The 13,278-nt window shown below is 34.3% G+C and overlaps 1 protein-coding gene across 1 annotated transcript; it reads right to left on the reverse strand.

The window, feature by feature from the left end:
- Positions 1-8,123: 8,123 nt before the first annotated feature.
- Positions 8,124-10,280, reverse strand: LOC112749746 (RNA-binding protein Y14). Its single transcript, XM_025798107.2, has 4 exons — positions 9,840-10,280; positions 9,532-9,668; positions 8,816-8,967; positions 8,124-8,458 (listed from the first exon to the last, which is right to left on the reverse strand). Exons 1-4 carry the CDS (start codon positions 10,117-10,119, stop codon positions 8,413-8,415), a joined length of 615 nt encoding a protein of 204 aa, XP_025653892.1. The 5' UTR covers positions 10,120-10,280; the 3' UTR covers positions 8,124-8,412.
- Between the last annotated feature and the right edge of the window lie 2,998 nt (positions 10,281-13,278).

A 13,278-nucleotide genomic window follows, 5' to 3' on the forward strand; every position in this document is an offset into this window, starting at 1 on the left:
CGGCTAAATTCTTTCAATTCTACTGGAGTTTGGTAGGGGAGGATATTTTTAAGGCTGTCCACAGTTTCTTTGTCAGTGGTAGATTACTAAAGAGTTTCAACCATACACAAATCTATCTCATTCCTAAGATTTATGATGCAAAGGATATGACACAGGTTAGACCCATCAGCCTTTCCTCAGTTGTCTATAAGATTATTTCTAAAGTACTAGTCCATCGGCTACAAAAATTTATGACTTCACTGATCAACCCTAATCAAAGTGTCTTCATTAAAGGTAGATTGATTTCAGACAATGTCCTAGTCGCTCATGAATGTATGCACTATCTAAAGACAAAGAAGAGGGGCCTATCGAGTGAAATTGCTGTTAAATTGGATATGAGCAAAACCTATGATCGTGTTGAATGGCATTTTCTTTGGTTTATTTTGGAGAAGCTGGGATTTAAATCTAGGTGGATTGGTTGGATACAATAGGTAGTGACTACAATTTCTTACTCTGTCATTGTTGAAGGTCAACCTTTTGGTTTTTTTGAACCAAATAGAGTTATCCGTCAAGGAGACCCTCTATCTCCATACCTTTTTTCTTTTCTGTACAGAAGGATTATCCTTTTTGCTAAACAAGGCAGAGCAAAACGGTTTCATTAAACGTATTCAAATCAATCGAAGATGTCCTATTGTTAATCATTTATTGTTTGCGGATGATGCAATCATTTTTTGCAAAGCGTCAGAAACCAGTTGTGAAAATATTCTCAATCTTCTCCAGTCATACGAGGGGTTCAGTGGCCAAAAAGTTAATTTGCATAAATTAGCTCTATTCTTTAGTAATAATACTCCTCCGACTGCTCGATTACTATTGGCTCGGAAATTGAAAATTGATCATATTGGTGCATAAGATAAATATTTGGGTCTTCCATCTACAGTTCAAAAATAAAAAAAAGGCCACCTCCGGAGAAATCAAGGACAAGGTGAGGAAGCGAGTTCAAGGGTGGAAAAGAAAACTTCTCTCCTCTGCAGGCAGGCATGTTCTAATCAAAGCTATTGGGGAGGCTATCCCAATTTATTCATTATCATGTTTCCGTCTTCCTGATACTTTAATAAAGGGGATTCACAACATACTCTCCCAATTTTGGTGGGATAAAAAAGGTACAGAGCGAAAAATGGCATGGGTTAGTTGGAATACTATGACAAGACCGAAATTGGAAGGTGGACTAGGTTTTAAGGACCTAGGGGCTCAGAATTTAATGCTATTAGCAAAATAATGTTGGAAAGTTATCTCTCAGCCACAATCACTCCTATCCAGACTCCTCAAAGGTAAATATTTTCGATACAGTTCTATAACGAATGCAGAGATCGGAATCGTACCTTCGTGGGGGTGGCATAGCATATTGGAAGGGTGTAAGGTTGTTGAAATGGGGCTGGTTTGATGAGTTGGTGATGGATCCAATATCCGAATCTTCAGTGATCCTTCGCTTGCTCCTCCACATCCTTGTGTTGTTTTTTCATCTGAAACTTCCAATCTACAAAATCAACCACTATTGATGGTCAAGACTTAATACTTTCTAATGGTCAGTGGAATCAAACTCTAATTAGAAGTATTTTTTCTGAGGACACTAGTCAGCATGTTCTAGCAACAATAATTGGGGGTGGAGAAGATAAAATTTATTAGGCTCTTAATAAAAGTGGTTTGTATGAAGTGAGTATTGGGTACTATGTGACTTATGGGTTCTCGCATCCTCCCATTGAATTTTACCCAAAGATTATGAGACAACGAAATTTGTGGCGAGTCTCACTCCTCTAATGCTGTGATAGAAAAGAGAGGTACCAGGGGAATCAATACTCTCAGCTGAAACAGGGCGTCTGTCTTCAGGCAATCTGCTGCTTGAGAAGAGGCTGCACATGAAGGAGAGGTAGCATCATGATATCATGAATACGATTTCCTCCCAGGGGATTTAGGCCTTTGAAGATGATGGACAATTTACTCTTTCTAATCTAATGGCATAAGTATCAAAGGAAGAACTGATTGACCTATTACTAGGTTATGTCCTTTCATGCAGTGCGAGTTAGGTTGAATTTATCCTTGAGATTGGACGCAAGAAGGAATAGAACTCCGAAGCTTTGGTAGCGAAAGAATATTTTAGTACGGAGCTTTACCTTTTTTACTCCTCTAAAGGGAGGGCAAGGTGATTTATCATTGACCATTCATTCTGTAACGTTCATAAAGCCCTTCCCCTTCCTCCTACAGTTTAGGAAGATAGCAGCTAGAAAGACGAGAAGTATTGGGATAACTGAATACTTTTATGCCTCTATCAATGTAGTAACCCTCTTTTTTTAATCTTAATTAGAAAGCGGAGTAGCTTGCCGAATCCAAAGTGTCTATCTCCGCCGCCTCTGATTCTTATAGGAGTTAGGATTCTTTCCTAGTACCAAAACTTACAGGAAAAACTAGGATAGGCTGGCTCTTATATAATATAAATAAGACTCTTAGCTTACTCTTCTAGAGCTAGAACAGGGGAATTCAAGCCATCTAAGCACTTTTTTTCGATAGGCCGGCCAGGCTGACTATTATCGAGTTCGCTAGTCATTCCAGGCTGAATCTTATGGTAAGTTCTAGGGAAGGCCTATAAAGCTCTCAAGATACAATAAATAGAGACCGATGGCATCTGACTTTCAGTTGAAATAAAGTCAAGACAAGAAGAAAGTCTAGCCGGAATAAACTACATGAAAGCAAGCAGAGGAAGCGGAGAGGTACTTGAGAGAATGGAGGGCGGATTTCGTAGTGCTTAATCGTGGTTGGGACATTCCTTCTTTTAAAAGAAGACTACAGGACGAAAGAAGAAGCTCTTACATCGGGTAAGTAGACCGCTCGAATAGGCTGAGAGACAAACCGTTCGGTAGGGCGCTTTGATGCTTAGTCAGGGGAAAAACGAATTCTTTAGATAAAGGCTTGTCCCCAGGTGCCTATCAAAAGTCCTAAGCAAAGTGGTCTCCCTTCGAGGAACGTAGCGACTGTCAAGAACAGCAAAGCGACCAAGTCAAGCTCAAGGAATGAAGAGCTATTCAAGCTTTTGTCCTTATCTACTTTCATTTAGACTAAGGTGTCAATGACACCCTTACCTCTTCTTAGTGACATAGAAATAAAGACTAGATTGAGTAGTGTTATTCATTCCATTTAATAGAAAGCAGTTGCAAGCTCCCTCTTTATATTCTTCAAAAGTATGATTTACCAACTAAGACAAAGTGAGCTTAGGCAAAAAAACTTGCATCAATCCCGATTGTCGACCTTAGCAACAAGTAACTTGCACGACCAGCACAGCACTAAGGGAGACGAAGAGAGTTTTCCGCGTCCGTCGATCCAGTAGAAAAAAGTAAGATGAAAGCCCATTAGAGTCATCCTACAAAGGGTTTATGGATCACTGCTTAGTTTTAAGGATTGCTACGACGTCACTTTACCGGTACAATAATGGTTAGGGACTTATTTTTGAGTCCTTTATTAACATTAACTGAAGACCAAGCCAATCTCGATGAAAAATAGAGAAATACAAGTACATCCCCTTGTTCTGCCATTTGACTTTCTTTGAATTTCAACTTCTTATCTCGAGCCTAATTTTTTTAATATAAGAAATTTTTTTTACCCTCGGGACAAGATTCAATCATACACAAATAGCCAGGCGATCTCATACACAATAAGAGTTGGTTCTAGGGACAAAGTAGCTTAGTTGAACATAGTGAGACTAAGGGACGAAAGGTCAAACCCAAAAATGTGCAGGCGAGACCCAGCAAGAAAACTTTTTCGCGCGAAAGCTGTTGCTTGTTCCATAACTTGCTCCTCCATTTGCTGGGATGTAATCATCGCGAAGTCATTGGTACTAGATAGACCATAATCATTTCATACGCTATTTTGGATCTGGTCTGATCCTCTTGTGAAGAGGTACTACCAGCATTTCTCCTTCTCACGTAATGTCTTGAAGACGGCTGGCTCGTAGATGTTCAGCCTCCAATGCAGAAACTTTCACAGATAGACTAGCAAGCAAGGTCCTCAGCACTTACTATGACCTCGTCCCTTCTTGCTTCCCTGCTGAGGAGGTTGGGATTCCCCTTCCATACATGTTGATAGCAACTTCCTCAGTCATGCCAGACATGCTTGCCCACAAGTAGTCTCGCTCCCACGAACCAAGCTCGAACCAGGCTTCCTCGAAGCAAGGCTCTGATACCACCTTGTCATGGATAGCAGCTGAAACTTTAGGGTTCATTTTGCTTAGTGCACTTGAATTAGCTTAGTGTGAAAGGAGTTACGGAGCCCTTTTTCTTTGAGGCGCTAGAGAAGTTCTATTTTAAAGCTAGACAAGACAACAGGGGAAAAGGAAGGTAGGTAAGATTCTCACCGAGCCCTAACGAACTTTTCGGATGATCAGCCACACTGGGACTGAGACACGGCCCGGACTCCTACGGGGGGCAATAATAAATACATATAGAAAGAAGATATTCTCTAGCCTAGAGGAAAGAGAACAACCACAGGAATGAGGAAACTCGTAGAGGGATGTTGATTCGAGCAGGCAGCTTAAGGAACTCGGCAAAATAGCCCCGTAACTTCGGGAGAAGGGGTGCCCCCTCACAAAGGGGGTCGTAGTGACCAGACCCGGGCGACTGTTTACCAAAAACACAGGTCTCCGCAAAGTTGTAAGACTATGTATGGGGGCTGACGCCTGCCCAGTACCGGAAGGTCAAGGAAGTTGGTGACCTGATGACAGGGGAGCCGGGGCGACCGAAGCCTTGGTGTTTTCTATTGTTGCGTAGAATCCTCTTCTTTGTCCGATATGGTAGCCAAGGCATAAGAGCTATAAGCTAACTAAAGAAAGCTAGTAATCAGACTGTGGAAGCTGAAAATCTCAGGAAAAATTAAGATTTTTCTCTGAAGGAGCTTCCATGAAAAGCTTCCAGTGCTGCAAAAGCTTCATCATCGCATCCCATCGATTCAACCTATCTGTCGAAGATGCCTACAATTTCCAGAAACAATCAATCATTGCATCTTCCATTGTGTAAAATTAAAGGAAATTTAGTCAAAAATGGGCTTACTAGCTACTAGAAGGAGCACCGAAGACTCTGATTTCTATATTGAGTGGAACTTGAGAATGGGAGTCTTGCATACCCAATCCAATGGCTCCTCTCAGAGAATAATGATGGTGATTTTAAGCTGGTCCTTATGGAAGGTTAGGAACATGTTCATCTTTGATAATGTATTAACTAGTGTAGAAGAGATAATGGTGTCGGCTTTGAAACTGCAGAAAGAGTTTCAACAAATTTTCACTTCTTAAGTGATGAGCACTTTACTTTTTTATTTCTCTTATTAGATTATTATATGATATTACTTCTATAATAGAGCGTTGGGAGTCTTCCATTTCTTTTATTTGTCCCATATATAGACACCTATATGTTCCTTTCATGAAATTATCTGACTTTGAAAAAAAAAACCGTAAGATTGGTGTTTGATTTTTTTTTCCTTAATTTTTTTTTCTGAAATTTTTATCCTAATCCACATTAGGCTAAAGTAAATTTTTATTCTTTTAACATTAATCAATTACGGTTCACAATAAATAAAAGATTTAATTACTCTGTTGGTCTCTATAGTTTCGTGAAATTTTTAATTAGGCCCCTATACTTTTTTTCTTTTTAATTGGGTCCCTGCACCAAATTTTTTTTTCCAATTAAGTCCCTCTTAGTAGTAATTGACTTAATTTTATAGGGACCCAACTAAAAAAAAAAAAGAATTGGTACAGAGACCTAAATAAAAAAAAAGTGTAGAGACTCAATTAAAAAATAAATTTTGGTGCAATGACTCAATTAAAAGAAAAAAAAGTATAAGGACCTAATTGAAAATTTTACAAAACTATAAGGATTAGCAAAGTAATTAAACCTAAATAAAATTAGATATTACACTTGCCTTTTATTTTAACCCTTTTTATTTATCAAAATACTTCTTAATAGTATAACAATGACTTTTAAATTGTTAATTTGAAACTAAAAGTATGGTAAAATTGAGTACTTTGTATGCATAAATTTATATTTTTAAAATAATATTAATAGTATTTTAAATAAATTGATAATATAATACAATTTTTTGAAATAAATTTTAATATTAATTTCATATTTTTTGAAGATTGCATACATATAAATTATTTTATTTTTTAAATTATAAAATAATATTTATATTTTTAAAATATATTTTATTTTATTATAAAAAGTAAATTATAAAAAATATAAATAATAACATAAATTATGTTCTTTTGATAATTTTATTTTCTAACATGATTTTAGTTAACATTGTTCAAACAATATCTATTTTTCCAAAATAATTTTTGATAAAAAATATTTAAACCCAAATTACATTAACATCAATCCAATTTAAATTAAAATTAATACTATAAAATTATATTTATATCAACATTTATTTGCTATAAATTGGTTCTTTTGACCATATTTAAAAATCACAACATCCTTCTAAGGGTTAACACCCATTTAAATTTGATGTACTCTTCAACTTTTTTTTTTTTTCCTTCACCTTCTCCCCTTGGTAAGAGCCTCCACTAACTCTTTTTCAAGTCCTCTCCTAGATTAGTAGCTCCAGCTTTTTTTTTTTTAAGAATTATAATCACCTTTTTTTAATATGCTATTCTTTGGATTTTAGAATAAGAAAAATGTTTTTTTAAATTTGACGCTTAACCATTAAAAAAATTATTTACATTATCTTTTTTAACTAAGAACAATTTAAATAATTTATCCTTCCATTATTAGTTGTCAAGATTATGTTTTATTTTTTTAGGTGATTATCTTTTATTGCTAAAATAATATTTTTCTTCCCAGATAACTTCATTAGCCCAAAGTGTAGCCTTTTGCTTATGAATATTAGAAGGGCTGCTAATATATCTGACCCAACAAAAAATTACTGCTAAGATCCAACACTCTTGTAGAGATTATAGAAATGTAGATAATATTCCCGTTTAAAAAAAAAAAGAATGTAAATAATATTTGATGTAAAATAGCATAAATTTAAATTTCATCTCAATAAAATTCAAATTACATCAAATCAAAGCAATTAATAAACAATAAACAAGTCCTTTTGTATGTAATGAAAAGGGACCTAATGAAAATCCCCCGTCCTAAAATCCCTTCTTTTATTTATTATTAAAAAATAAAATACTTATAAGTGAAAAGTACAAATTAGAACCCAAAGCCAAAGTGATTATTAAAGAAATAAAGAAATTACATGCTTCTGTCTTTATTTATCGCTTGCTGTCATGTTTTCTATATTTATTTTTTATTCAAAAAAATGTGAATCATTCAACTATTGTGTTCTGTTTATAATATATATAAGAGAAAAACCTAAAATAGTCTCTGACAATTACCTCGAAAGACAAAGAACCCCTTAACAAAAAAAAAATCCAACCCGGCCCCTGACAATTACCTTGAAAAGACAACGAGACCCCTGTGCCAAAAAAAAGTCAATATTTTTTTTGGCACAGAAGCTAATCAATCCCAAAAAAAAATATCAGGGACCAAATTGGGTATTTTTTTTCTTGAGGGCCTCGTCTTTTCGAAGTAATTATTAGGAGCCGGGTGGGGTATTCACTCTATATACTAGAGAAATCAATCCTGCTAGAGAACTAACTAGGATATAACCAACTTAAAACCAACTAGTTGAAAAATAACCAACCCCTCCCAAACGGGCTCGTAATTCTCATTGAAAATCCAGGACAAACGGCTAGACAAAAGCATTCGATATCAAATTCTTTGTAGTTCCAAAATCAAAGAACCTTTAAAAACAAAATTACTTTCCATCGGGTCAGGGCCCTCCTGTGAACTAAATCTCAATCTATGGAAGAGAACCCGCCCACAAAAAATTTGGTGCTTTGAAGCAATTTTTTCTTATTCAATTGAAAGTTACCAACCTTTCAACAGTTGAAAATATTTAGTTTAATTAGTAGGCATTACCTAAGTTTCTCAATCATGAGAAGAAATTCTCCAGTGCCACCAAACTAATAGCCTGGCGTTACACATTGGACCTAGTATATGGGAAAAGGAAATGCATGCATCGAAACATTCATCTGCACATCACCCATGTAACAAACATTGTTGCAATCCAAAGGCAATCATACATTCCTCAACATAATGCCATTACATGTACCAAAAGCAAAAACAGGATACATTACTACAATGCAGTATATTAAACTCCATACGCAAAGATAAACTAAGCTAAAAATTAATATCATTCAACAAGGGATGTATTAGTAAGAATCCTCCCAACAACAAATATGTAATTTTTTGCCTCACAAACATTGGAAAAATCTTCCACAATTCGAATAAAGCCGCTAATTTAAGGATCCACACACAAAACACAATCATGTAATCAATACACACCATGTCAATATCTCCTGCGAGGGCTCCTTGAGCGTCGCTCACGAGTTGGTCTGCAAAATGTCAAAGTGCCAAATATTGAATCACTTGGGAGAAATAAAACAGCCAGTCAAAGTTAACACCAGTAGGTTCAGAAATAAATAAATTTACAGCAGGGGAACCTCCCGATAAACAAATTCTGGAAAACTGAAATTCAAACCTTCTTAACTTAAATAGTGCACAGTACAGGAAATACAACATATTTTCGTTTTTCAATCCCTTTACCAAGGAGAAAGTTATATATACATATGCATTTCAACTTCTATTAACCCCAACCTACAAAAGTGTAAGATATCCTTTACACAGGACTATTATGGAAAATACCAAACAGAAAGTAATACGCAGACCAGATCAAACATTTAGAAACATACCTAGCATTCTTTCTTCTCGCTGATTCGTTAATAGGTCCACTGCTGAATGCCCAGTCTACGTAAATGGTTTGTGTGAGAAGCTCGGATCCATTCAAATTCTCTATGGCATTACGAGCTTCCTCAGCACGCTCATATTCAATCAGGGCATAACCCTAAAATCAAAATAAACATCAGCACTAAGAAACAGTGCACGTGGAAGAGAAAATTTGCTATTACCAAAATCAGTCAGTATTAAATCAAAAGGTGAAACAAGAGTGTCAGATGTCCTCCTAGTTAATAAGATGAGATGAAAGAAAAGATAGGGACAAACAGTGTTACATATCCTCCTCTTCCCAATAAACAAAAACAATAGCAGCATCAACTCATACTTCGTTAGGAATGGTCCTATCTTTCTCCCTTCGCAACCATCAATTTGAGGAAATTTTGTGATAGAATGCAGCCAAATCACATATGCAACTATAAGAGACAGATTAACAGTCATTGGCTGCCCCAAGTACATGTTTGGGGGCAATAATTGACCATGCAGCAAAACAAAATACATGCAATGAGTCGTGACATGAAAAATAAAAGGCCAAAGGTAAATCAGAATACCAAATATTTGAATCAGCAAACCAAATTGGATTGTTAAAATATCACTTCAAAACTAGGAGCACATTGACAAAATATTGGCGATAATATTGCTATGGACTGCGTTGAGAAGAGGCACTATCACTTACTTTGACAAAACCAGTGCGACGGTCGAGATTCAAATGCAAGTTCTTAATCTCTCCGTATTCTCCAAAAGCGTTTTGCAAATCATCCTCCTGCGCTTCCTCGTGCACGCCCGTCACCAGAATAATCCATCCTTCAATGGCTGAACCAAACACAACGTTCCAAAAACAAATCGAAGCGCACAAAAAAAAAGCATTCAATTAAAACATACAACAGAAATGTGAGAACGAAACAACAACAGATTAATATAAGGAAGGAAATAGGAAAGCGAAACCCTAACCCTAGGGGAGAGTGAGAGAGAATAGGGACTAACATCTTTGAGGGCCAGGACCGCCCTCGGTGGCAAGGGAGTCGAAATCGGAGCCCTGGAGGCGGGTATTGCGGTTGGGATCGGAGTCCTGACGGAAGCCGCGGCCCTTGGTCTTCTTAGGGGTGGAGAGGGAGGAAGAGGCGCCGGCGGTGATGGCGGACTTGAGCTTAGGAGGAGGAGCGCGGGGGTCAGCGTCAGCATCGGCGGCGGCGTCCTCGTCCATGAGGTCGTCGTCCTCAGGCTCGAAATCCAAGGCTTCTCCATCGGCACCGTTACCCTGCATCGTGGTGGTTCGGTTCAAGTGAGTTTGGCTGAGGTGAGGTCGGTGGCGAAGTGAGCGAGACCGGTGTTATTAAGATTCATGCGTTGTATGTTATTTGTATCCATCGGGGTTTATCTAGGGCTGGGGCGGGGCCACCCTATTCCGTATTTACAATTTTCCCTATTTTTTATTAGGAAATGCTATTCGAGTATTCGTACACTAAAATCAGGCACTAAAATCAGCCATTAATATATTTGTATATAAATACATCTTTAGTTTAATTTATTTTTAATATATATTTATATTTTAGCATGTATTTTATACTAATAATTAATTTTAGTGATTAATTTTAGTGTACATCTAGCATAACCCTTTTTTATTTAATCAAAATCTATATAATTGAAGTAATTTTATGGGTTTGCCACATTTTCGAAAACTTAAAAATTAAAATGTCATTTTTTCAAATTAAATATTTAATATTATTTTTTTATATTACAATAATTAATTATAATTAAAAAATAATAAATTAATTCACTTTAACAAAAAAATATTTAAATAATTAATTTTAAAAAATGATATTTTGATAATAAATTTTAAAAAAGAGAATACATTAGTAAAAAATCAATTTTATTTTATTTTTTAATTTTTTTATTTTTCTCTTACATTTTATTTTTAAAAATAGTACATGTATATTAAAAATTAATTATCATATATTTATTTATAATATATGTATTTAGTTATAAATAAATATGTTATTTTATATATTTTTATATAAATTTTATATTTTAATATATATTTTATATAAATAATTAATTTAATAATTAAATTTTTATGTACACATAACATAATTATATTCTCTTATATAAATTTAATAAGATAATCTTTTTATAACACTGCCTCTTATTAAGAAAGATCTACTTTAACTCCGACTATAATCTTTGTGAGACAATACAATTTATCTGTTATCTTTGTTAACTTATAACATAAATTATTTAACCGACACATTAGGCTATTAAATTAATTGGTAAGTGTCATATTATCACTGAGGAATTAATCAGAAACCTATTTGTTCTTATTTATTCACACAAAATAACGTTATTTTGACATTAAATTAGTCAAAAATTTATTTGTTAAGAATATATTTATCTTGTTTATTTCAGTATAAATAGTAACGGATAATGTTAATTGTAAATCTTAAAGTTTACTAGCAATATGACAAGATAAATAATATTTTTTTAGAGTGATATTTAAACACAAAATATTTATACACAAAAAAATAGATAAATAATTCTTTGACAAAAAAAATCCCTTAACAAAGATAAGAATATTTCTTTTCAATTTAAGATTCTTCTATACATATAGAATGCAACGTGTTAAGTTCTTAGGAAGGATTGTTGCAAGACTGGGTCAGTTTAGGATGACAACTTCTGAAATAGTGGGGCCAGTAACTAGTGAAAATATAGATTTTGTAATTTGTAAGTTACTATTCACTAATGTTAATTTGTAAAATAATTAACCATTTGATAATGATAATTATTTTGGGGTATTAACAGAAGAAAATAAATATTTTAAAATATTTTTATTTGTGTGTAATGATCGTTGATACCTTTTTTTGGTCCTTTTTTTAATTTTTTTATTTCAAAGATAATAAAACCATTTTCATCCTTAAAATTTAATAATTTTTATCAAGTGAATTTTTTTTAAAAATAAATTTACTATTGTTCATACCCTGATCCAACGTCAAGGCCCGGAAACAAATGAGAGGCCCAATCCAAAAGGATTGATCCACATTCTGCACCGAGGTCGGTTCTTACCACGACTTGCTTATTAGAAGTCGGAGACGAGGATTAGCTGGCAGATAACACTCATTCAAATGAGTAACTGCCCATAAAATCTCTCAACCCACTTCCAGAAGCCATATCCCAACTTCCCTAAGATAAAGGGACGGCTATCCCCCTTTAAAAGTGGAACTACTTCAACGGTGGTTATTGGCTCACCACTATAAATACACTGAACACCCCTCAGGTATTACTAAGTCCCAATACTCTCTAGACCTGCTTACACCCTTGCTAACTTAGGCATCAGAGTGTCTTTGCAGGTACCACCCCCATTCTCTCACACTCGCAAGTCGGACGGAGGCCCCCAAAGACACGAACCCGCTCGGAGGCTTCCTTCCTCAGACGATTGGGCCAACCCAACGAGTCCAACCCATTAATCTCCTGTTACCCATCGTAACAACTATGAATCACTACATAAAACTATTATCCCTAATTAAACCATCATCTGAAATATCCAATAACCTAAGTTGTGAATCTTATATCATCAACCATAAATCCTAAATCCGAGAAATATATACTTCTAAACTCTTTAGCCTAAAGTAATACTCCTAGATTTTAAACCCTAAACTAATAATCTCAAACCCCTTAAAGAATAATTCTAAATTATAAATTCTAAACCATAAACTTTAAACTGTTATCTTTCTAAACCGTACTCCTAATAAACCGAAATTCTAAACTAATACTCTAAACCATAACCTTAAATCCTTCACTAATAACTACAAATCATCAAACTTAAACTCTAATAACCCTGAAACAAATCCTAACTCTCATCCTCTAAACCGTACTCTTCAAATCCTAAATCCTAACCTCTAAACCCTAATTTATTAGCCAAAAACCCTAAAACCTATACCCATACACCTAAATTGTAACTTTTTGTATCAAGTTTTTAACTTCAACAAATGAAACAACATTTTGAAATATATTTAAACACATAAATTTAATTGGATGATCGTATAAAATATTTTAAAAAATATTATGTATATACCACACTATGTATTTGTATATAAATATATGTGTTGTTAATTTATTTTTAATATGTATTTTGTATTTAAATATATATTTTATACTAGTAACTATTAATGACTTATTTTTATATACATCTAATATAATTAAAAATTTCCATACTATTGATACATTAAAACTAAACTCCATTATTATTTACAAATTTTCAATTTAATCCTTACAAGTATGTATACTTAAGAATATTAAAATAAAAAAAAACTTTTTCATGACAACTAAAGTCTAATTAAAAACTATTACAAAGTATAAAAATCTTATTACAAATTTGTGAAGTATAGAGATTTATTTACGAATTTAATAAAATATAAGAATCTTTGTATTA

The sequence above is a fragment of the Arachis hypogaea genome, chromosome 15 (genome assembly GCF_003086295.3).
Source record: "Arachis hypogaea cultivar Tifrunner chromosome 15, arahy.Tifrunner.gnm2.J5K5, whole genome shotgun sequence".
Taxonomy (NCBI): Eukaryota; Viridiplantae; Streptophyta; class Magnoliopsida; order Fabales; family Fabaceae; genus Arachis; species Arachis hypogaea.